At 43.1% G+C, this 24,326-nt stretch overlaps 1 protein-coding gene across 1 annotated transcript in view; it reads right to left on the bottom strand.

The window, feature by feature from the left end:
- CFAP58 (cilia and flagella associated protein 58) overlaps window positions 1-24,326 on the bottom strand; it is an 86,892-nt gene that overhangs the window by 26,956 nt on the left and 35,610 nt on the right. Inside the window, exons 12-15 of the mRNA XM_034987227.1 lie at window positions 19,777-19,917; window positions 18,783-19,006; window positions 16,144-16,255; window positions 14,008-14,112 (exon numbers count right to left, since the gene is read on the bottom strand). Of these exons, the coding sequence (XP_034843118.1) occupies window positions 14,008-14,112; window positions 16,144-16,255; window positions 18,783-19,006; window positions 19,777-19,917 (582 nt within the window). The remainder of the gene's footprint in view (window positions 1-14,007; window positions 14,113-16,143; window positions 16,256-18,782; window positions 19,007-19,776; window positions 19,918-24,326) is intronic.

Raw genomic sequence — 24,326 nt, 5'->3', positions numbered from 1 at the left:
CCCACCTCGGAACTTTGACTCTTCATTTTCCCTCCACCTAAAACACCCCTTTCACTTGTTTCCAAATATACCTTGTTCAAGAAAACTTTCCATTACAGGCCTTTCCTACACCAGTGCCATCACCATCACGTGCAGTTAGCTCTTACTAACCTGCATGACTAGCTCTGTCCAAGACAGTATGAATGAGTTATCTCATTCGGTCCTCACAACCACCCTATGAACCCGGTGCTATTACTCTGACCATTCTACAGCTGGGCCCTGAGAGCGTAAGTTGCTTGCTCAGGGTCATTCAAAGTTGGACACTGGTAAAACCAGGACTCAAAACTGGGGGGCGCCTGGGTGGCTCAGTTGGTTAAGCGACTGCCTTCGGCTCAGGTCATGATCCTGGAGTCCTGGGATCGAGTCCCACATCGGGCTCCCTGCTCAGCAGGGAGTCTGCTTCTCCCTCTGACCCTCCCCCCTCTCATGTGCTCTCTCTCTCTCTCTCTCAAATAAATAAATAAAATCTTAAAAAAAAAAAAAACTGGGTCTGAGCTCACAATTGCTACCCCGTTCTTCTTCAACATGTATTTTTAGGCAATGGTTGGGTAAGTAATTTTAACATGTCAAAGTCCAGCCAATCACATCTTCTTTGTCCGTAGGAAGCCAGTTCTTATTCATCTCCCCTACTGCTACCCCTTTGGCACTCACAGCTGTTTTAAACAACAAACACCATATCATATTCTCTCCTAGACAGTGTCTCCGCTGCATAATTGGACACTCACTATTGTCAGTATCCAGTATAATGTAATGAGCATAATTGGGTATTGTTCACTAAGTGGAACCGTAAAGTGATAGTCTGGATTTTTTAGACACTGCTCATAGAGACCAGTCTCCTTTTTTTCTCAGATACACATCAGAAATCTTCTGAAACAGAATATAAATTTCTTGCAGGTAAGGACCATGTCTTATATTTCTTTGTATCTCACAAACTTCTGCAGACATTAGAAATACCCCAAAAACCTTTTGGTTCATTATTGATCTTCCAACCAGGCTCTCTTAATTGTGGGGATGGTGGATCCCCGGACACATGCAGGACAAAAAGGATTTAAGAGGGAACGATTTTCTATTATCATCTCAGAACAGAGAGCACACTCGGTCCCTATACACGCTGGGAAAAATATTTCCAGTTGTCAGAAGCCAAAAGCAAACTTAGTTTGATGGCATCAATATAACACTTAATGTGCTACATATTTAGCGTCTGTTCCAGAGGAGACTGTGTCAGGAACTCAGAAAAGGTCTCCTGGGCATATAGGCAGCTCTCAGTCTGTCTCCTACACATTAAATACACTCAGGCTAGGGAATATACATTTTTAAATGCATGAAACATGAGCCAGACGTGACACCCATCTATCAGAGCTGCTTTAAGGATAATAAAATCAGTGCTGCCATTATAAGGAGAGGACACTTGATGACCCACTGGAGATTTCTTCCAATCTAAACGATTCTATAAATTCCCCTAAAATCATAAAAAAGCAGATTAAGGATTCATGTAGGTGTTTGGACTATAAATACAAATTAATTTCTGCTCCAGCTGCAATTTTTCTCAGGCTTGTAAGAAGCACCTCTATCTCTGAGGTATTTCTGGGTGAAACACCAACAGAGTAGCAAAAGATAGACAGGACTCCCCCAGGTGGGCGCCTGTTTTCTTCTAATTTCACAAATAAATCTGCATCTTGAAATGAACTGAATTGAATCTTGCTGCTGTCCAAAAACATTTATCGCTGAAAATCTGTTTTGTTTGGGGAATGAGATATAATTGTATACAGATTCAATATGAATCTAAATGTTCCACTGAGAAATTCTTTATTGAAAATGTTTTGTTTGGACTCTAAGTAATCTATTTATTTCCATTTTCAGTTACTAGTCATATTATTGCATTTATTTTTACTAAAAAAAAATTTCCTCCTTAAACACTTCTCTAATGAAAAGAATTGAATAGTTTCTGATACCAGTTCTCAATTGGTTTTGTGAAACTTCCAACTGACCCTTATAAAAGAAAGAAAATTAATTCTTTTTTTAATATCCCCATCACCTATTAGAGCTCAATAGAAATCAAAATCATAAATAACATTTTTTAGGGATTAATTTATCAACTAATACATTTTTAGCTCACATATTTGCTCTGATTCAATGTGAAGTCAGACACCAAAATAGAAATGAACAAATGGATTGTGGATCATTTTTCCAAATGCATGGGGATAAATGCATATCCCTAAGGAAATATGCTCAGTTATGACATCACAGCTGTTTCTCCTATAAAAAGAACTATGTCCTGCAGCAAACTATAATTTCCCAAATAAAGGGAATAAAAGATTAAAGAAAAGAAAAGCATGTCAGCAATAAAATCCAAGGATAGCAACCAGATGCCAGGCACATTAAAATACCATATCTGACAAAGGATTGAAAAAAAGAAATCTTGTACCACTTGAATGCTTAAATGCAAAGTATTTCCACTCAAACTCACCAAAGATAAGAAATTGGGGTATATTGTTGCAATAATGGCTGCATGTATCCATGATCTTAGAGAGTCGTCTCCCACATCTAACTTGGCCATGTGACTTGCTTTGGCCAATGGGGCATTAGCAAGTATGACACAAAATGGAGGCTCAAAGCCTGCGCTGGGGCTTGTCCTTTCTTGCTGCCCTTAGAAACCCTGAGACTGTCATCATGAGAATAAACCTGGGCTAGCCTAGTGGAGACGTGGTTCAGTTGCTGCCATCATCCCAGCCAACTCCCAGCACCAACTGCTGTACATGTGAATGATGCCATATAGACCAACCAGCTCCCAGAAACCTGCTGCCTGCAGAAACATGAATGGGTCCAGGCAAGCCCAACAGAAGAACTGGCTAGGTAAGCCCAGTCCAAATTGTCAGCCAGACTCATGGCCTAATAAATGAGCATTGTGGGGGCGCCTGGGTGGCTCAGTTGGTTAAGCGACTGCCTTCGGCTCAGGTCATGATCCCAGGGTCCTGGGATCGAGCCCCGCATCGGGCTCCCTGCTCGGCGGGGAGCCTGCTTCTCCCTCTCCCTCTGCCTGCCTCTCTGCCTACTTGTTCTCTCTCTCTATCTCTGTCAAATAAATAAATAAAATCTTAAAAAAAAAATGTTAAAAAAAATAAATGAGCATTGTGTTAAGCTGCTAAGCTTTAGACTGGTTTGTTATACAGCAAGAGCTAACTGATAGCAAGGTCATCACAGAACGTATTCCAGAAGCACACCAACTGATGGCCTGCTTGCCATAGAGGTAAAGTGAAAGGCTGCCCTAAGGATAGATGGGTCTAGCAATTATTCCTGAAAGTGAGGTCACATATGAAATGCTGAGTTGTTATACTAAAGCTGCTTATAAGCCACTGTCGTGGAGATCCTTCCAAACTCCACATCCAAAGTGCAATACCATGACACTGGCAGCTAACATTTATTAAGTGCAAGCATTGGGCAATGGACTTGGTAAAGACAATCTCCTTTAATCTATACAAAACCTCATGTGAAAGGGATTATTATCATCTGTATTTTACAAATCAGACACTGAAGCTTAGGGAAGTTAAGTAACTTGCTTGGGGCCGCACAGTATTAGGAGAGAGCTTGCACTCACAACCCTGATTTGCTCAACAGTCCGAGCTCTTAATCACTAGGCTTTTCTACATGATATTCCCCCCACCCCATCTCCCCTGAAAGGCCTCTCCAGTCCAGTGGGCTGAGAAATTGTCTGCACCAAGAGACTTATTCTCTCCTTCTTGAATCCCAGAGGGCCAGACAGAAGAGACTCAATGAGGCTGACCCACCTAGTCAAAAATACAGAGGAGTTGGAATGGACAGTGGACATGGTGGGTCTTGCCCTGGCCCGCTGACCTCTGACACAGAGACTGGGAGAACAAGGGAGCTTCAGCACATGGGCAGGGGCTATGTAACGCATAGTGGCCTGGCCTGCCAGCACTATGTGGCCCAGGCCTCTTGTGATTATGTGCTGATCAGACTAGCAATGCCTCCCTTCCCAGTCTTGGGGGGATGTGGGTGGGAAGGGCTAGAAAAACAGGTCGACAGTTGGGCAGAAGTTCCTTGTTTCTTGTGGGCAGAGAAAATGTTCCCTTGAGAAGAGGGAAGAGGTTCGATGTCTGCTGCACATTTAATATCTGTCTGTCCTTTGTTAATGAAACCTCTGGAATCAGGCCTGCTATTTTTTGGATCCCTGACAATTTAAATGGCCTCAATCTTCTTAATACTGAGATGAAACCAAGAGTGAGGAGAAGGGTGTCCACCAACACAGCCCCTCTTGAAAACCACTTGTTTCAAAGCAAGTAACCCGAACAAAATCCTTCCTAAAGCAAATCAAAGATCTAGGGCACCAGTCAATTGAATATCTCCTTGGGGTGGCTGAAATCACAAGTGTTTAAGGGACGCATGGCTGAACGTATAAACTGGTTTTTTAACCTCTGTCTGCCTAATGGAGCCTACCAGAGCCAATCTCTTTTTAAGAAACTCCTATTGCTTGCAGGACTCTAACACCCTGGGAAGTTATTCCTGGCACACTGATAGAGAACTAGTGAGAAGGAATAGAAGGCAGGTGATAATTGAGCACATTAAGTACACCTAGGCAAGTGTGAAGGGACACAGGTTCAGAACTGTATTCACCTCAAATGCAGCTGAAACACAATTTCAAGAAAAGCCCCAAACATCTGCATATGAAAAGGCTGCTCCCGCCAAGGAGACCAGCAGGTCCTGCACAATTGCCCTTCTCCCCCTCCCCCCCAACCCCGAGGCTGGCAGACGATTTCTGAGGGTCCATAGACCTCTCTGGCCTTTAGCTCCTTCATCTGTTTTAAATGGGGCTGTTGCGAAGATGAAGAGATAAAGTCGGAGCTCCTTCATCTTAGACTTCTTAGATGTGAATAACTACCCCCCCACCCCACCCCGGCCAAGCTCTTGAAAGCACCAGCATAGTCTTACTAATTTCTTCTGTGGCTAAGTTTTAACATGAAATAGAAAGAGACTAACAGATAATACTAATGTAGTGTTTGCTCTGGTCCAGGAACTACTCCAAATGTTTTACATATATTAATATAATCCCTCCAGCAACCCCATGAGATAGCCATGATTATCCCTACTTGACAAATGAGGAAACCAAGTTACCATGGACAGGTTAAGTAACCCACCCAGGGGTTCAGAGCTCATGGCAGAGCCAAGATTCAAACCATAGTCATCTAGCAATAGGATCCACACTCTCAACAAATACGAAATTGTCAGGAGCACTCACCAATCGCTTCATAAAGGAAAGGAATGTACAAAAAATAAAAGAGAATGCCATTTCAAAAAATATGCAACATTTTACATCTCCAAAAAAGAAAGAACGTAGGGGGGATCAATGCAGTCCCCAAAATTAAAAAGTAAAATTAGCCTTATGCTACCCAGTCATTGTGCTCATACATTACAAACCAATGAAACACTTATGTTTGGGAACATACACATTCTCCCAGGGCCCAGATCAGCATTTGGGAACTGCTGAGATCCACGACGCACAGAAAGCACTTCCACAACGTGCCCAGCAGCCGTTCGTGGTTGCCGTGGTGCTAGAAGATCATACACAAGTTGCCCAGGAGCTCACCTCTTAGAGCGTTCACACTGAGCCCTTACACACACCAGACACAGACAGGCATATAGAGCCCCACAGGCAGGCCACACGGGTGTCTGCCCATCTCTGTTTATGGCCGGCATCAGCACTCTGTTTTCTGAACCACCCGTCTCCAGCAGCCCCTCCCAACCTCCCTGACACATGAGGAGCAAGTGCAGGGATGCAGACATCCCCCCAGAAAGTCCCAGGACGAGGGGACAGCGGAGAAGCAGGCCATAGGGAGCACGCTGGGGGAGAAGCCTCCTCAACCATCCCCGACAGTTTCAGTATTCTCTGGCGAGGACAGCAAGACTTTGCAGACGGTGTCTCCCCCTCTCCTCTCACTCTCCTTCCCCTTGATTTTGAAACAGAACAAAACCCTGCAGATGGGCTTCTAGCCAGCGGATTTCACTGTGCCTTTCTGTCCCTCGGTCTGTCTGGGGAGGGAGCATCTCCGACAACATCAACTCAGCTTTGCGGAGGATGAGCACTTAATTATCTGCCAACGGAGCAGGTGAGAATTATGTTTGGTGCAGGCTACACCACCAGCGACTGGGGACACGATATCAAAATTCTGCCTTCCATATCTTAAAGCGGTTCTTTCGTAATTGAGCAATTCCTTTGGAACTGGGGAAGAGAGAAGTAGTTGTAGAAATGAAATGCTCAGTGGCTTTACTGGGAGGCGCCACAGAACAATGGTGAATGGTTCCGGTCTGGCTTCTGATGACGAAGGTTTAGAGGTAGGGTCGACGAGTCTTTTCTGCAAAAGGCCAGAGTAACTTTCGTGGACTCTGGGCCACACGCTCTGTGCCGTAACTACTCGGCTCTGCTGCTCTAGGGGAGCCAGAGATGACACATAAATGGATGAGTGTGGTATGTGCCAATAAAACTTGATTTGTGGATGCAGAAATTTGAGGTGCATTTCATCTCATTTTTACATGTCATGAGATGGGGTCATTCTTTCCATTTTTTTTCCAACCCCTTACATGCAGAAATACCATTCTTGGTGTGAGCCTTGCTGGGTCATCGCTTACCAAACCCTGGTTTATAACTGCAGCTCTGGCATATCCTAGCCGTAAACTCTTGGGCAAGTTTTATCGTGAAGCCTCAGTTCCTGCCTCTGTAAAACAGAAACAATAACAGCATTGGCTCATCTGGGCTTCCTGTGGATACAGTGAAAGCAAAATGCTCTAGCGCAGGGCAGCTGGGCACATCCTCAGCGTGCTAGAAACATGAGCTGTGACTGCCATTCCCCTCCACTCTTCAAAACTCTGCAGCTTCTGCCAAATCCATCCACACTACCATCAAACAGGATCAAGGTTTTTCATGTCTCTATCAACAAAGAAACATTCTAGACTTTTCATACTAACAACACTAGCCACTGAGAATTAATGGGACCCTAAAACATGCCTCAAACCCTGGATGCACTCATTTGTCAGTTTCCCTCCTAGGTCTCAGTGCCTGGAGCTCAAGAGCTGGGGACCAGAGTGTGAGGTTATCCTGCTCTACACCATTAATCGTGATATTTTTTGAGCACTGGCCAATTCTCATGAGCACAGACATTCCTCTAAGGGCATCATGCAGTTCTTTCCCGTCATCTTCAGGAACCGAAAGATGCTGATAAGATGATGAATTCCAAGTTTCCGAGAAGTGTTTCAGGTTTCAGAGAAGATCTGAAGAGTTGGAAGGTTAGGCAAAAAGCAAGACCACGCACCTAGTAACCAGGTGTCGTGGGGCTCCTTCCTGAACCATAGATAGCTCTTGCAAAGAACCAGTATACTGCACCCCTGGGGATCTTGTTTAAATGCAGATTCTGATTCATTAGGTCTGGCAAGGTCCTAAGAGTCTGCATTTCTAAAAAACTCTCCAGTGATGCCAATGCCACTGGTCCTAGGACCAGGCTTAAAGTAGTCAGGCTCTACATGCAGTGAAAAATGTGAATTTTGCCCATTAATGACCAAAGCGATCTACAAGGGATGAATCGATGGGCCATGGTTTTCCACAGTGAAGAGTCTTTGGAGCTAGACTGCTGAAGTCCAACTCATAACTCCACCAGGTGCTAGGTGTGTGGCCCTGGGGGCAAGTCTCTCAACCTTTCTGTGCCTCAAGTTTCCCACCTGTAAAGGGGCAAGGTGACAGCTTTCATCTCAGGGTGTGGGGATGATTAAATGAAATAATCCAGGGGCGCCTGGGTGGCTCAGTCAGTTAAGCGTCTGCCTTCAGCTCAGGTCATGATCCCAGAGTCCTGGGATCAAGCCCTGCATCAGGCTCCCTGCTCCACGGGAAGCCTGCTTCTCCCTCTCCCACTCCCCCCTGCTTGTGTTCCCTCTCTCGCAGTGTCTCTCTCTGTCAAATAAATAAATAAAATCTTTAAAAAAATAAAAAATAAATGAAATAATCCATATATAAAGCATTTAGAAGAATGCCTAACACATTGTAAATGTCCAATAAATATAAGATAATCAGAAGATCAGGAAAAATAAAGATCCTTACCAAAGAATTATCTTAAAATGTGCTATAGGAGGTTTGTTCCCCTGTACAGCTAATGACTTGTGCTGATCCATTCAAACCTTCCTATCATTCAGGCCATTTTACAGTTAAGTAAACCAGACTTGCATCCAGTCAGTCATAAAATTAACTTAGGGAGAAAGTTCACCTTGAAAGAGCAGGACCCAGATGCCAACAAAGAACCAGCGATTTCCAGTTCAGTTCATTATTTATGTATCTGAGGGGCAGGCCCATTCCCTGGACTACTAGGCACAAGAAATAGTGAATGCATATGACAATTTCCTAAGCCACACAAACCTGAACTTCACCGAAGTATTTTTCTCACTTGGGTCATTTCAGTGTGTCACTTTGGTAGGTAGTGTGATCCCATGCATCATAACCCCCTGGAGTAATTAATTCTTCCAGTCTACATATCAAGGGAAATCTCAGTGTTCTCATCTGTACAATGAATGTTCTGGGTAAAATAATCCAGTGTTCATGGTGTGGGGGTCAAGTTTATTTCCTTTCCCCTAAACTGTGGCTCCTCCTTAGGTGAATCACCCTCTCTTCAAAAGCCAGCTATCGCTCACTGTGTGCTCACCACCACCCTCAAGGTCTGTGTGTGGGGAAAGCACAGAGCCCAGCACACAGGAATCATGCAATAAAGGATGACTGTGATCAGAGCAAAGTCAGGGTGCCATCTTTTAAATGAACCACAGTATGACCATGTCATCTGGTTACTGGATATCAACTGGAATGCCAGGAGGCTAGTGGAAGGAGGGAAGGCCAAATGGGAACTTGGCTGGGAAAATGCCCACTGCCTTTTCTGAAGTTGGACTGGCAATTTACCACTCAAGTGAGAAGTTAAGTGAGTAAGGGACTGGGAGGAAGAGGATCTACTGGTTGCTGGTCCTCAAGACCTGTCAGGAAACCTCATCTCCTACGGCAGCCTGAGTCTCATCCTCTCAGTCCATCTCAAAATTTCAGCTATGGATGAAATGCCTGGCACACTGGCATGACCATCATTTCCTGGAACACTCTGGAAGCTTCTGCCTCAAGTGCCAGTGGAGTTAGCTTTTCTGCCTCAGGCCAGGGCTTCCTCAGATGTGGGCATAGATACAACTAAAGTATCTCAATCTGCTTTCAGAAGGAGGCCAATGCCCCCGATGGGGGGGGGGGGGGTTGGCAGGCAATTTTCAACCAGTGGGGAATGGGAGTCAATGAACAATGTCCCAGTCTCCCCTCCTTTGACTAGACAATTCTGAAATAGTCTCAGTGTGGATCCTCAGAGAAATTCCAGTAGCACTGGAACTCAGATGTCCACAGGGTGACCAGCTGTCTCCCTCCCTCTACTGGCTTTTCTTCCTTCCTGGTCTTACTCTCCTGCTCCCTCACTCCAGCTTCCTGAGACCACCTCCCAAACCAGTGGAACCCAAGCCATGTCTCATTCTCTGATTTGGGGAAGCCACACTGACACCCCTGACCACACCAAAGTTTTTTTCAGAGTCTTATAGCATCCTGTACAGAATCACAGCCTTGTTACACTGCACTGTGGCTGCAGAGCCCCAAGGTCCTCCAAGGCCAAGATCAAGTGGAACCCTGGAACCCCAGGTGCCCTGGCACACAGACGGCCCTCAGTAACTATTAGTTGAGTGGATACCAGCAATATATCTGCTGCCTGTGCATCGGAGGGCCAGGAGGCAAACGTTGGTCTTTTTAACAATTCAGGGAATTCCTTTTCTGTTTTAGAAAAGCTTATAAAATGAAAATAAGACAGAGACGTCAGCAGCAGGGGAGAAGACATCTTAAGAAGGTCCATCTTTGGGCGCTGGGTGGCTCAGTTGGTTAAGCGTCTGCCTTTGGCTCAGGTCATGATCCCAGAGCCCTGGGATAGAGTCCTGCATCAGGCTCCCTGCTCAGTGGGGAGTCTGCTTCTCCATGTCCATCTGTCCCTCCTCCTCCCCTTGCTTGTGCATGCACTCTCTCTCTCTCTCTCAAATAAATAAATAAAATCTTAAAAAAAAAAAAAAAAAGGAGGTACATTTTCTATTACGTCCACCCATGGCTGGCCCCACAAAACACACCCCAGGTTTCTCCACCTTTTTGCTTGCCTCCTCGGAAAGAATCCAGCTTCATTCACCTCTGACTGTCCATCACCACAAACCACCTGCAGCCTCTCCTTCTCCTCCCTCCTCATCTCCTCTTTCCCTTTTGATTTTTATGCTCTGTACTTCCATCAAGGAATCACAACAAAGGACTAGATCAAAGAAACTGAAACAACTAAAACTGATTGTGCTGCTGCTGTTCCTTTAAATCTCTTTCTCCCCCAGGCCTTGAAGCTAGAGGTGGCAAACTGCCTCCTGTGGATCAAGGGTGGTTCGCAGATGTGTTTCTGGGAAGTCCATACAATGTTCTAAGGTCGCCAATATTTAAAATTCAGTACAGGAAACATAAACATCCACATTTCAAGGTATTCTTGAAAAATTAAAGATCTGATGACATGAGAGCACAATGAACTAGGATGGGGTTAGCTGCTTCCTAGAGATGGGACCCACAGCCCCCTGTGTACTGCAATCCCCAGCACTCGCTTTTGCCTCTGACGCAGAGGCCCCTGTCCATTTCATATTGCCATTTCTGATCGTGATACACAGTTTACTGTGGTCTCTCTTGTTACCTGCCTGGCCCTAAGGGTGGGTATATTTGAGCTTGCTACTCCATATTTAAACACTTAGAAAAACAAGTCCCAACTGCTATGTCTGTTTCTTGTGTATTTAAGTGCCTCTGGCAAAAGGTTAGGGCTTCCTACTCTAATGCTATCATGCCTTATGCCATTATTTGGAATCCCATCTTGATGATGATGATGGTGATGATGATGATGATGATGATGATGATGATGATGATGTGATGATACTTGGGTAATGGATGGTCGTCACTTATGGCACGTATGCCTGCCTAATCCTACAGATACTATTTTGTTTTTTAAAGAAGTCATTAACACAGAGGGATTCAGAAGAGATGAGGAATAAATGCATTAAAAACAGAAAGAAGAGACCACCAGGAGGCACGTCTCAGGTGTGCTTGCATTGCCCTTGCTCCCTTAAAGGGAAGAGTAGAGTGGACCGGTAGGCAAAAGAAAAGAAATCCTTCCCATCAACACCTTAGATTCCAATTCTCACAAGAATGCAGACTTCTTCATCTTACCACTGAAGCTGTAAAGTCAAGCTCAAAAACCATTTTCACCTTAACCCTGATCAAGGGGAAAACTCTGAGTGCACCCCATGAATCAGCAGGCCTCGGCACACAAAAGGGACACTGACAGTTTGCATCAAGTTTATAGATCCATAAACCCACAGTAAGTACCAGACTCCTACAAAGTTAGAAGTTAGTAAAAAAATGCAAAGGCAATAGGAAGAATAATTCCCATAACCTCTCAGAGCTCAAAGATAGAACTTAAATGGCTATGAAACATACCACTTACTGAATGACCACCATTCTTCCAACATTTAATCAGTCACTAAACAAATATCTGTGGGCAAGAAACTAGGAATGAAATGATCATCAAGACAGACACAGGCACCGCTTTTGGTCTAGCAGGAGTCATTAAACACATAATTACACTTATTTTGTTAATTACAAGTATAAGGAGAGTATGAAAGAGAAGTCAAGATATGGGAACATGTACCAGGGGATCTAACCTAGGAACGGGGACCCCCTCTGAAGAAATAGCATTTAAGCTAAGTCCTAAAGGTTGAGTAGGAGTTGCCCAGGCAGACAGCCTGTCCATCATTATTGAGGACTTCCTACGTGTCCTGCTACCGTATCAGGCATTGGCGTTAGAGAGAGATGAATTATCAAGTGCCTTTCCTCGAAGCACTCACAGTCTACTGGGGGTAAATAGGCTTCTATCTTACCTGCTGCAGAGAAATGATGGGGTCTCTTCATCACCAGGTAACAAATTAAATAGTCATTTAAAAAATGTTCTGATACTCAGAAAAATTCAACCAAAAATCTTCCTAATTGTAACATGTTCTAAATGCAGAGAATTTCTCAAATAACTTTAAAAAAACAAACAAACAGATGACATTGAGAAACTGTCAAATCCCATGGAGCACCTGGAGCTTCCCCAAGATAATAAGACATGTTGTGTGGGGATCTGCAAGCCATAGGAGGAAACTTGCTGCAGGTGCAGGGCGACCCAACCATCCCAAAGAAAGGTTAAATGAGGGACTGAATAAAGGGGAGTGAGGCTGGATGTTAAACTTTGGAGAACTATAAAACACTGTTTTGTGGTTAATAATGCTAACAATAATAATACAGTTAATTGTATCTGTATTAACTGATACAGATACAATAATTGTATCTGTATCTGTACATACAGAACATTGTTAAAGATAACCAAGCACACTGGCAAATTTCTATGTGGACTTAACACATTCAATTCTGTGGGTAAGTACTATCATCATCCCCATTTTATGGATGAGAAAACTAGGGATTAGAGAAGACAAGAAATGTCTGGGGGGAGTCAGAGCCTAAAGCCCAGACTACCGGCCAGACCCCAGTGCCCGTGCACTGATTGGTTATCCCCACAACAGGACTTCCAAGTTGTATACTCTGATGGGAGTAGCTTCCTCCCATAAAGAAACTGGGTATTACTGCCCCCATTGAACAGATGGAGGAAACTGAGGTTTGGAGAATTTATGTAAGTCTCCCTCAAGTCATGTAATATAAGGCATTGGAGCTGATTCAAGACCAGATCTTTCTGACTCCAGAGTCTGCCCTCCTAACCACCATGCTCATCTATAAGAGAAGAGGACTATCCCCATGGGCCATTCAGCAGAGCCCTGCTCTGAAAAGCTATTTCTTATATATACCCAACCTCAGGGACAATGTCTTCTGAAGGTAAAATGTAAAAGAGAAGGGGTAAAGGCATAGAAGTCCCTTGCTCAGGCATAGAAGTTCCTGCTCTTACTAATGGTAACCCAGCAGCTAAGATCATGGGCTTTGGAGTTAGAAATAATAAGAATGGTTGCTAATATTTATTAAATGCTACGTGCCAAGTATAATACGAAGCTTTTTCATCTTCGCAATCTCCCTTCCCACAGGTTCTGTTATTGTCCCCTAACACAGATTAAGAACCGCAGGTGCAGAGAAGTTAACGCCACGCAGCTATAAATTGGCAGAGGCAGGATGCCAACCCTGTCCACCTAACCCTGGAGCTTATGTTCTTATCCACACTGCACTCCTGGAGCCCAACTTACTCATCCACTGATTGGGGGTGACAATAGCCACCCCCACCCCCTGAGCTGTGAAGAGGAACTGAGACAAGTAAGGAAAGCCACCAGCACAGTATCTGGCACGATGGCGGTAATGGTGGTGACAGCCTATACTTGCAAAGACACCGGCCTAGAAGGATGTTACCAGTCCCGATTGCTCCAGAAAAACTAAGTGCATAAGATCCACAAAAAGAAGTCTTGCCTTCCAGTTCATCTCACAAATCTTCAAGAGGACAGATCATCTGTGCTCTGTGAAAGCTTATTTTCAAAATCAAAATCATAGCATTTCCCATTATAAAAAGACATAAAGAAAAGTATTTAAAAGAATCTGACAAATAAAACTGTAGAGAAGTGGGGGATGAAGGCTCACATCACCCAATACAGTAAGTCTAGCCTTCAACTTAATTTTCCAGAATTCTTGAAATATCAGTGATGGCAGCATGAAAGACCAATTAATCACGTTGTTTGTTCTCTGTGTGTAAGTCACTGTTGCCATCTACAGTTAAAGATGGGGCATGCAGTGCTGCCAAATAGCTGATTCTAAGGGCAGTCCTAGAGATGGTGACTCAGCTCAGTGAGTCCAGAAAAGGAAAATGCTACCTGCAAGAGCAGCTCTTTCTCAACCACCTCTTCCGTCTTGCCGATGAGACGTTTCTGCAGGGTGTGAATCTTCTGTATCAGCTCAAAGGTACTGGGGTCACTGGCCTGTTCAAAGGGAACAAAATAAAGCAACTGAGATATCATCAGTTCCAAGCCCCAAAGTCTCTGTGTAAAATAATTATTGTCGTATTAAGATGTATTGTAAACCTGCAGACCCCATACAGAGAGAATTAAAGCCAAAAAAAGCATAACAGATTGCAATGGCCATCAAACAAGACTGAAGTTTGGCTAATGTCTTATCTATTGGCTCTAGTTAGCCAATAAGTGGAAAACGAGTATGTTTATTCCACCGGGGGGAACAAGGATAACACTAATAATAACAATAATGATAGCTACTTGCATTATACCTTATTCTTTGCCACCATCCTGACACCATGCTAAGTGTTTTTCATACAATATCAAATTTTAGGCCCACGACAGTCCTAAGACAAAGTGTTGGTCTTCCCCTTTTACGGAGAAGGCAACTGAGGCTCAGAGGATTAAGTCGTCCACCCACACTGGTAAGGGTCAGAGCTGGATTCAAGCCCAGATATGCCTGGCTTTAAAGCCTGCCCTTCTTCATTACTATGCTCTGAGGCTTTTCCTCCTATGCCTTCTGTTTCCAAATGAATGAGACAGGCTTCCCTAATTTATTCAAACTCAGGATTCTCCTTTGGTAATTGCCAACAAGAAGATTCATTATAGCCTATGATGGGGAAGGTTTCTAGGATGTGGACTGGCAGCAAAACACGACCATGGCATTTAGCTCTCAAATGGGGTTATCAATCCGTAAAGCTTTGAGGCACCTTCAATAACTATCTGTATACAATTCAAACAAATGCTAGTTATAAATTGATAATCTGTCCTCTCAACATTGAGCCAAAGTTCTGCTTTCAACTGTACTGACATTTTGAATTAATCTAGCAGCTAAATATTTTCATCTGCTTCCCCAATATTTTCTAATTTTTAAATAGAAATTGACACAGAATTGGAAACTTTAAAGATCTGCTTGAAAACACATGGAATAAACTAATGCGACAGTAAATGAATTTTAAGTCTTCAGCTCTACTTCCCCAGACACATCCATATTATTGTTAGTTTAGTAAATGACACCACTCTTGGCATTTAAGAGGAATAAATGAGGGGGGCGAGAAAACATTCCACTGACTTTGACTTTGCTTAAGAAATACTAAGCAGTGCCAACTGATACCCACATACTGGGACTAGATCTGGCATACATTCATCTGGCAAGACTGGACGCTGTTAAAATTCAGGTCTCATGTTTACATAACAATTTATAATGCATTATCCTTAATGCTTTCTTCATTAAAAGGAAAAAATAGAAATGAAAACCAAACACTAATTTGGCTGATGGCTCCTTCTATGTCATATAACTTTATCCTCCCCAAACCCTAATTGTTGGTGTAGTCGAAGCCCCTCCTGGCACCCACATGGCTGGTCACAACTCTGAGAGATGGCTGTCTTTTCCTTGACTAAACAGGGCTTGTCTCTAACTGTTATCTGCAGGGCTGGTGGTAACATCCATCAGGAAGTCATAAAATAAAGTATGAGAGTTGTTATCCATCACCTACCAGTGAGACGTTGGCTGTGTCCCCAGATCCTAAGAGAAAGGGTTTGGCTAACACAATGCTAGTAGTCCTTCGAAAAAACAGCTAGTTGACAAGAGCCTTGTTTCCTGAGCCAAAGTGAAGAATGCAGAGACCAGCTGAAAGGAGCTATAAATGCCGGTGGCCAATGTGGCTGAAGGCAATCAACAATCCGAGACAGGCAGCATTAGGATAACTGGTTGACCAAAAACTACCTAACAGGAAAAATGTCCATTGGTGAGGCCAGCTCACAACTCACCCTGGGTCTTCTTTAAACAGAAGGGATTTTGTCCAAGACTTTTTAAACAAAACCCAAGTAAACCATCTGGTTTGGGAACAACCCAATTTACATTTGATCCAGACTTACATTTTAGGTGACAATTTGCATAGCATTAAATAAAACCGAGCTTTTTCCTGTGCTTTAGGTAGGAGATCATGCAGGGTAGGAGAAGAGATCTGCGGAGGAGAGCAAGGCTCTGCCAGGTGTTACCTCAAGCTTCCTCCATCTGTGCACGTTCATGGGGTTCTCCAACTCCTCCTCCAGGGCTCGACATCGTGTCCTCTCCTTCAAGAATTCCCTTTGCATGTGGAAAAGCTCCTGCCTGAATAAGACAAACTTTCCTTTGCTAAGAAATTCTCCACCCATTTGAAAATCATGTCTTTATGTGGTTATGGACCCACTACATCTTACATAAAAAGTTGGCATTAGGGAGACTTCTGTGAACACAGACCAGCCTCCAACCTGGGCCAGACACAGATATTATGAATCCTTGCAGAGCGCCAACTTTAGCGTTAGCTTTAATGAAAGTACCAGAGCTTCAGAATCATGATTCTGAACACCCAAGGAGTTGACAAGTATATGGAAAGAACAGGGAGGAAGTGAATTATGAGAATTTCAATATACTCTTCGATGCTTCTAAATATCTCTATCTAAAGAACAATCTATCTTTTATGTTCCACCACAAAATATGGCACCTGACTGTAGGACTGTAGGACACCGAGGCTCCGGTGGTAACCTGACACCAGTTAGGGCAGTGCATTTCACCCTGACTGTGCATTGCAGTCACCTGGGGAGCTGGCAACCCACTTTGCCTGGACCAATCCCCGCAGGGATTCCGCCTTAATTGGTCAAGCATGTTACTTGGGTTTCATCGGTTGTAAAGTCCTCCTGGTAATTCTAACGTGCAGCCAGGATGGAGAAAGCCCCAGTTAAAAGTGATATTTTATTTGATGTTCCACAACTAACTACCCAGATGGCTGCAAAAGTCCTGAAGACCTAGTTCTGGCTCCAACCTACTACTCCAGTCTGCAGGATTGCAGTTAACTAGTTAACTATCTAGTTAACGGGCACTGCCCTACAGCCATTCACAGGACCCTGGGAGCGGGCTGCCACCCTATGGAACAAGGCGCTTTGTTGGGGGGTGGAGAAGAGGCAAACGCTCACATTGACATGGGCAAGATATTATTATCTGTCCTCGTCTGCTGTGGGTGTGCAGATTACTAATACCAAGCCATCTCTTTTACTTAATTGCTTCATTTAAACCAATAATACAACTTCCTCTCATTAGCAAGACAAACCATTAGAATTAACTGCATGATGTTCACTCAACAGGGAGCTCAGCACAAGCTGCTTAGAATTAAAAGCATATTTTTAACACTTGGATTTTCTAGAGTGTTGTCAGAATAGGAGGGCGGGAGGGAGTATTAGCCTCTGTTATTGACAGTTTATTTTGTTCTGGACTCTGTGCTAGGCACATTGTGTTTGTTTTCGTGTTTAACTACAAGTCTAAGGCTCAGAGAAGTTAAGTCATTTGCCCAAGGTCACACAGCGTGTGGATGCCAAGGCAGAGATTGGAATTCATGCCAGCTTGCCTCCAATATCTTTAGTAAGTTGTCTTCCCATTGAAGAGAAAAATAAAATCTATTATCCACAAACCAGCGATACTGACTAGGAATGGGTAGAATTTCGCCTTTTGTGTCTATAATAAAAATAACTCATGGCTGGCAAGTTTAGTGATGATCTTCAAGATCATTCAATAGCCACTTAGAATGAATCTATTTGTCTTTGAAATGTCAGTGGTGGTATCTCTGGATACTAAACTTATGTGTGACTTTTTTAATCCCTTATTTATATTTTTCTGCATTCTCCACATTTTCTACAGTGAGTTTGTACTACTTTCATCATCTGAAATACAAGCAACTCTAAAAAAAATAAGTATTGATCCATCCTTGATAGTGGCAACTTCCCTTGATATTCCTGAATATATTCACTGCATCTAAATATCAAAACTATCCTCTAATTCAATTCATTTAAGAAGCAGATGCAGGGCGCCTGGGTGGCTCAGTTGGTTAAGAAGCAGATGCAGACCATGTCCTTGTCCCAAGGTGGTCAAGGATACTGTTCATCTACATGTCCGCGGGGAATAAGGACAGCTACGGAGACAACACCAGGCCGGTTATTTGGTTTCCTGCAATTGCCTATATAAAACATGGTGATGTTTTCCCAAAGGGGAAGTAGATCTTGTATAATGCAAGATTTAAAGCCAGAAGAAGGCCCACTAAGCTAAAGTGAAAGCTGCAGAAGATAAATCAAGAGTGAGATATAAAATTTGGCCACCTTCTAAGGAAACAGAGTTTTCAAATAGTGATAAAATTAAATTTTTTCCCTTCTTTTCATTCTGTATATAATTCCAAGAAAAAGATGTGCAAATGTTACCAGGATTAAATTTAAATATTGCTGCTCGATCACTTGCAGCATTGCTACCTTCTTAAATTCTAAAAAGCTCATTGGGGGAGATGGTTTTCTGAATTATAACTAGCTTGTGTCTGTGATTTGTCTTGAAATTTCTGTTTTGAAAGCCAGAATAAGTTTCTAAAAAATCTTTCTGCACTCACTTATATTCCCTTGAGAGGAAACTAATTCACTTTTTTGGTGACATAGAATAGGCACAATGTAGATTCTGAATTATGGAAAATTGTTCTCATTATTTGCTCATAATTCCATCATATAAAAATTAATTTATACAGCTTGATAAAGAACTTCCACAACCAACAAGCAATGAATATAAGGCCATTTCAGGAGCTCCCCCCAGACCGTGGGGCCCTCACATCTGAAGGGGCTCCTATTACCTGAGTTCATCAACATTAGCCACACTCCTGGCAAGAATCCCCTTTTCTCTGCGAAGTTTCTTAATCTCAAGTTTGAGAATTCTCATGTCCTCCATCCTCTGGTTGTACTGGATCTCGCCTTTATTCAGCACAGACTGTTGGATCTTGATCTTCTCGTAGAGCAAAGCCAACTCATCATTGCGCCGGACAAGCTGAGACCCGAGGATATCTCTCTCGCTGATGACCTAGAAAGAGAGGGAAAGGCATGGCCATCTGGGAAACAGAAAGTCTCATTTTCATTATGGCAGCCTCTTTCATCCTGTCAAAGATCTCTCAAATGTCCATGTGTACTAGGCATCCAGTGGGCAGGGCACTAGAAAGATCCTACTAGACAGTCAACACAGCTCATCCCATGTGTTTGCAGTCCCATCAGAAAGAGAAAGAGTACAACAAATCATCCATCATCATCATCATCATCATCATCCTATATTTCTTTGCCTGTGGGTGTTTGATTTTTTTCCCAACCCATTATTTTATAAATGTTAAATTTTGAATGACTTTATGGTAGGCTAGCTCTTGCCAGTTTCCACCACTCCTTACTGTCTCACACTGGCCAATTTCTCTTTTTTTCAACTTGCCAGATCTCTGAAAGCATTTAAGTTTCTAACTCCCTAATTAGCATTTGAGTTTCTAACTCCAGAATTATGTAATTATTCATTGCAATTACATGTGAGCAATTATATTATACTAGAATGTAAGCTCCCTGAGAACAGGGGCCTTATTTTCCCATTGGCCAGGGTAGCCCCAGTACCTAGAGGATAGTGAGTGCTTATAAATATGACTTGAATAATGAATGAATATTTCATAAGTAATCAACAGAAGATGGGCTTCTACTGCTGTTCTTCCAATAGATTGAATGCAAGAGCTTAGAGAAGAAGGAGGATTCGTGAAAAGTTGAATCAAACAGTTGTGTCTGCTGATGAGGTCTGCAGGTCTGGTGAGGAGATGTTCCTACCTGGTCTAATTCCTTCTTCTGTCTCAGCCTTTCCCCATCAGCCTCAGCAATGATTCGCAGGAGTTTTCTCTCTTCCACTTCCTGCTTTTCAATGAAGTGTTTGGTCTCCAGAGCTTGTTGTCTTAGCTTCTGCAGCTCGGCCTGACAAAGAATGAAAGACACAGAGAGATTTCACTCTGTGGCAGTACAAACCTGGACTGCAGGGCCCAGATTTAGATGCACAGTTGTTCTTCTTATACTTTCCTCTGATGTTTCGTTTAACATGGTTTGATCAAGCAAAACAAGCTTCTCACACACACACACATGCACACGCACAGGCCTATAAAGAAACAGCAGTGCACATTACGGTGGTCATGTTTATTCTATGAGTTGTGCCCTTGTGGGATTTCCATCATTTTTCTATGTACATGTAGCAGAGGCTTCATTGGTATTCAGCAGCTCTTCTCTTACCAGCTAAACAAGGTGAGAATTCACAAAGAATAGTGCAGAGGAGGATGTAGGGGTGAGGACGGGGGAGGGCCTTTGTATGCACCAGCTCCTGTAATGGTCCTAATACCACCAGCACATCAACTACAAAGATAAAGCCTGTTGCAAGCAAAAATTAAATTAACAAAGATAACAACCGAGTGTCTATCTTACAAAATGTCTCGATGGAACAGAAGAGATGTCGTGGTATAAAAAGATATATAGATCCTATTCCTCAGATGCTTCCACTCTAGATGAGAAGATAAGATATACAAGTATTATGTGACTATTAACAAGGCCAGACAGTGATTTTTCAGTATCTTTATTAGCACACGGACAGGGAATTGATGTTACAGGAGGTCAGAGGACTATGGTTGTCAGGGAAGCTTCCTGGGAGAGCTCAGATCTTGAGGCTCTTGAGGTTACATGGAAATTGTAAAGACACGGTGCCATGGACTGGTCAGTTTCAGAAGGAAAATACCTCTCATCGAAGGACACATTCCCTCCAATTCCACAAGTATATTTGTGACCTACAGTATCTCAGGCATGATACGAGGACTTTTGCAGAGCTACTCTCATCCCCGTTTTACAAATTCAATGTGTAGGAGACAAGGAACAGCAAATTCGTTTGCCCAAGGTCACACAGCTAGTAAGGAACAGACTTTAGATGGCAACCCAGATCTTTTGATTCCAAAGCCTGTGCCCCCGCTGTTGTTACCACCCAATTGTTCCAGGTGAAATACAAAAAAGTAAGACTTGAAAGACTCATCGTCCACTAGAAATGACAAATATAACCAACCACATCACAGTGTGGACATGCTATCTACTGTGGGAAAAAGTCCAAGGGAGTACCCAGGGATGAGTCTCTAATTCCTGCCTGCCTGAGGGTTAGAGGGAAGAACCAGCGAGAGCCTTGGCAACTGACAGATATTTCCTAAGAGCAGAGGCTCGTGTTGGGGTAAGGCATGAGACAGTCAAGCGTGCAAACCGTGAAGTATGTGCACCACATAGCCTAGCATCCAGTGTGGCTGGATTCTTAGAGTGTGGGCTAGGGAATAGCAGGAGCTAAAACTGAGCCAGACTGAGAAAGGTTTATGTGCCACACACTGTACAGAGTATGCAATGAGGAGCCTTAGAGGTATTCACATTAAAGGAAAGAAGAGCGTGTCTTTGAGAGGTTCCATGCCCACATGGGAAGGACAGGTTTTTATCACAGACCAGGTCAGCAGAAAAAGAAACAAATGAGAGGAGAGCTCTGATTTCACCCACACCTGGAAACACAAGGGAGATGACAAGATGGTATTAAGGCTCCAACTTTTTCAATGGCTTGCAGGTTAGCAAGTGACAGTAAAAAAGTAATACATGTTTCCTTCAAGGAAGTATTGGGACCCCCCCGCCCACCCACCCAGAAAGTTGACCGGGATGATAGAAAACCTCATATTTGCAAGTGCCTGTGACCCAACCCAACTTGAGTTGGGTTGGACTAATGAAGACCAAGAGCCATTAATTCCATACCTCAAGTTTATCCAAACAGTAGAAGATACTGCACACCTTAATAGACGTGTACTGCCACAGACTAAATGCATCTGGCTACTGTGAAACCAAAGGGTTCTTTAATGACATTTGGTTAGTTCACTCATGAAATATGTTTTGGTTTAGGGATAAGCAAAAGGAAAGACTTAGTGAGAAAAGATCTGGTCTAGTATTTACCACTTTGGGGGATTGCCGGTTCAGAAAGAGAGCAAAGAACCAGCCTTTCTATTTCTATCATCAGTTAAGGTGACAGTGAAGACAGCCATAAAATACCTGTGTGGTTCACATTTTCTTTAATAAAACTTTTATTTTCCCAGATGTGCAACATTCACTTCCTTGTTCTTAAGTGCCAAGTGCTGATCAGAATCCATCAGCAGAACAAAATGAAACCCCTGTTATATTAAAATGCAATCAACGGTGTGTAAAAGTATCTGTCTGAAATGTAAAACCATTCACGCGTTTGGCATTGCTGTGTGTATGTGGATTTTTCATAATATATCAAAATTCTGAGTGGTCTCCTTATGTCATAAATTTATGGGCTGTAAACAAGATGTTTAGACATCTTAGGCATTAGACTATGGCAGCAAATGTTAACATCAACAAAATACCTTGAGTCTAATGCATTTAACAGCTATAAATCTGAGCTGTCTCACCCAGGAGAGATGGTAACTCCTGTGCTCCCAAAAGCCCATCAAGCAATGTTCTAGGTGGGACCTGAGGTATCCTTATCTCTCAAAGCGTTACCGGTGGTATGAAGTTGTAATACACTCACAGGACACACACTTTAGTCACTGCCTCCACAATTAGTTTTGTGATAGGTGTTACAGAATATATATCATCCAATTTGGCTGCAGGTATACATCCTATCTCTCAAGAACCATACGCGCAGGTGTTTCACCCGTTCGTACATGATCCCGACATTCACTGGGTGTCACAGAAACCATCTGTTTACATCTAAGACGAATAGGACCACCTAAAGTTTTCCAGCCATGAGAATAAATGGGCTTTCCTTCTCTCTCTGTGGCAGCTCCCATCCAGGTCATCCCAGTAAAAGGATAAGGTGCCCTGAAGCCAGTCGCTAATGTGATGCTGGGCTCTGGACAGAGAGAATCTGCTGCTGAATTATTCACCAGGAAGCAAAGTGCTGTTACAATGATGTGGGATGATTTGGAGGTGATGAGGCAGAATTAGGGGCTTGTTAGGACATTCCAAATGAGACGGCTCCATCAGCACTGATGAAACAAGACTGGGACAGAATGGGCCGATGAATGTACATGCTGCAATAGCTAAGAGGACTATTGACATTCTGTCATAACCATAATGTGCTGACGATGTCTAGAATACTGAGAAGTCAATAGGGCCCGGTAGCAACTGAGAAAGGAAAAGAAACATGGAAGGAGCAAGACATTTCTTTTGAGGGGGATGAATGAGGATGATCTATTATGGACAACTGTTCGTCATCTTGGAGAAGTAGTAAATTGGGCTGTCCTGTCAAAAGGTGTCCCATGGTCTACCACACAGGAGGGGACTTGCCCTTCCAGGAGGGATTATGTGCCCACAGAGCTCTGTAGAACACAACAATAATAAGCTAAATGTCTCTTGGAGCATGGTTACTAGAAAATCTGCCCTTCCCTCCAGGGTTTTGGTTTGCAAACTTCAGATGCATGAAACCCAGAGACCTGTGTGAATCATGATTCAAATATGAGGCTAAAAAAGCCAAGAGGCTGAAACTCAACATTTGAGCTGTCATATTTTTCTAAAGAATGTCAAACAGGCTTCATGATAGGCCAAAATTATCCAATCGAAGCACAATTGCAAGTCACCCTTGGATAACTTCAAATAATAAATCAAGCAGGCATCCTTTTTCTGTTCCTCATTCTTCCCTCAATGGAAAATGCTGGGGGAAAAAAGTCATCTTGGTTTCACAATAAGTCCAAAGCAATCATCTTTCTGTAGTCAATGGCCCCAAGCTCTCCAGACCTAGGATTCCCCACTTAGAGCAGACTCTCTAGGGCAGAAGCCCTTTATACTGATCTTCCATGTTCACCCGCTACCAGCTCTGCTGGCCCAGGACCAAAAACAGAGCCCTTAGGCCTCTATATCCTTTTATTATGATGCTTCTTTGGAGCTATATATGTATGATGATGGAAGGCATAATTGAACAAATATTAACCAAAGTCAAACTCTAGGAAATTAGGAATAATTGATCTTTTGCCTAGGACACTGCTTTTCCTAAAGCAGCATTTTGTAGAAGGCAGTTAGTTCCACCTTGGACCCCATTATGGGGTAATAATCTTTTGAAAAGAACACTAGTTGGAAAAGTAAGAGATGAGGATCGATGTCATCCTATAAAAAGAAAGAGATGATGTACCAAATAGAGTTACACTGAAGCCTTGTTAACATGGGTCCATGAGGCCCATGGTGAAGCAATGTTTATAATAAGATTCTTCTGATTCACTCAATGATAAATAAAACCATCCCACTACAGGCTCCAGGGTAGAACAAGCTACCATCTACAAAATTATTCTTTTGAACAAGGAAAACAGGGGCAA

Source organism: Mirounga leonina, unplaced genomic scaffold (assembly GCF_011800145.1).
Source record: "Mirounga leonina isolate KUSES-001 unplaced genomic scaffold, KU_Mleo_1.0 Mir_114, whole genome shotgun sequence".
NCBI classification, from domain to species: domain Eukaryota; kingdom Metazoa; phylum Chordata; class Mammalia; order Carnivora; family Phocidae; genus Mirounga; species Mirounga leonina.
Note: the sequence above shows the minus strand (reverse complement) of the source record. Positions and strands in the feature narration are given on the sequence as shown.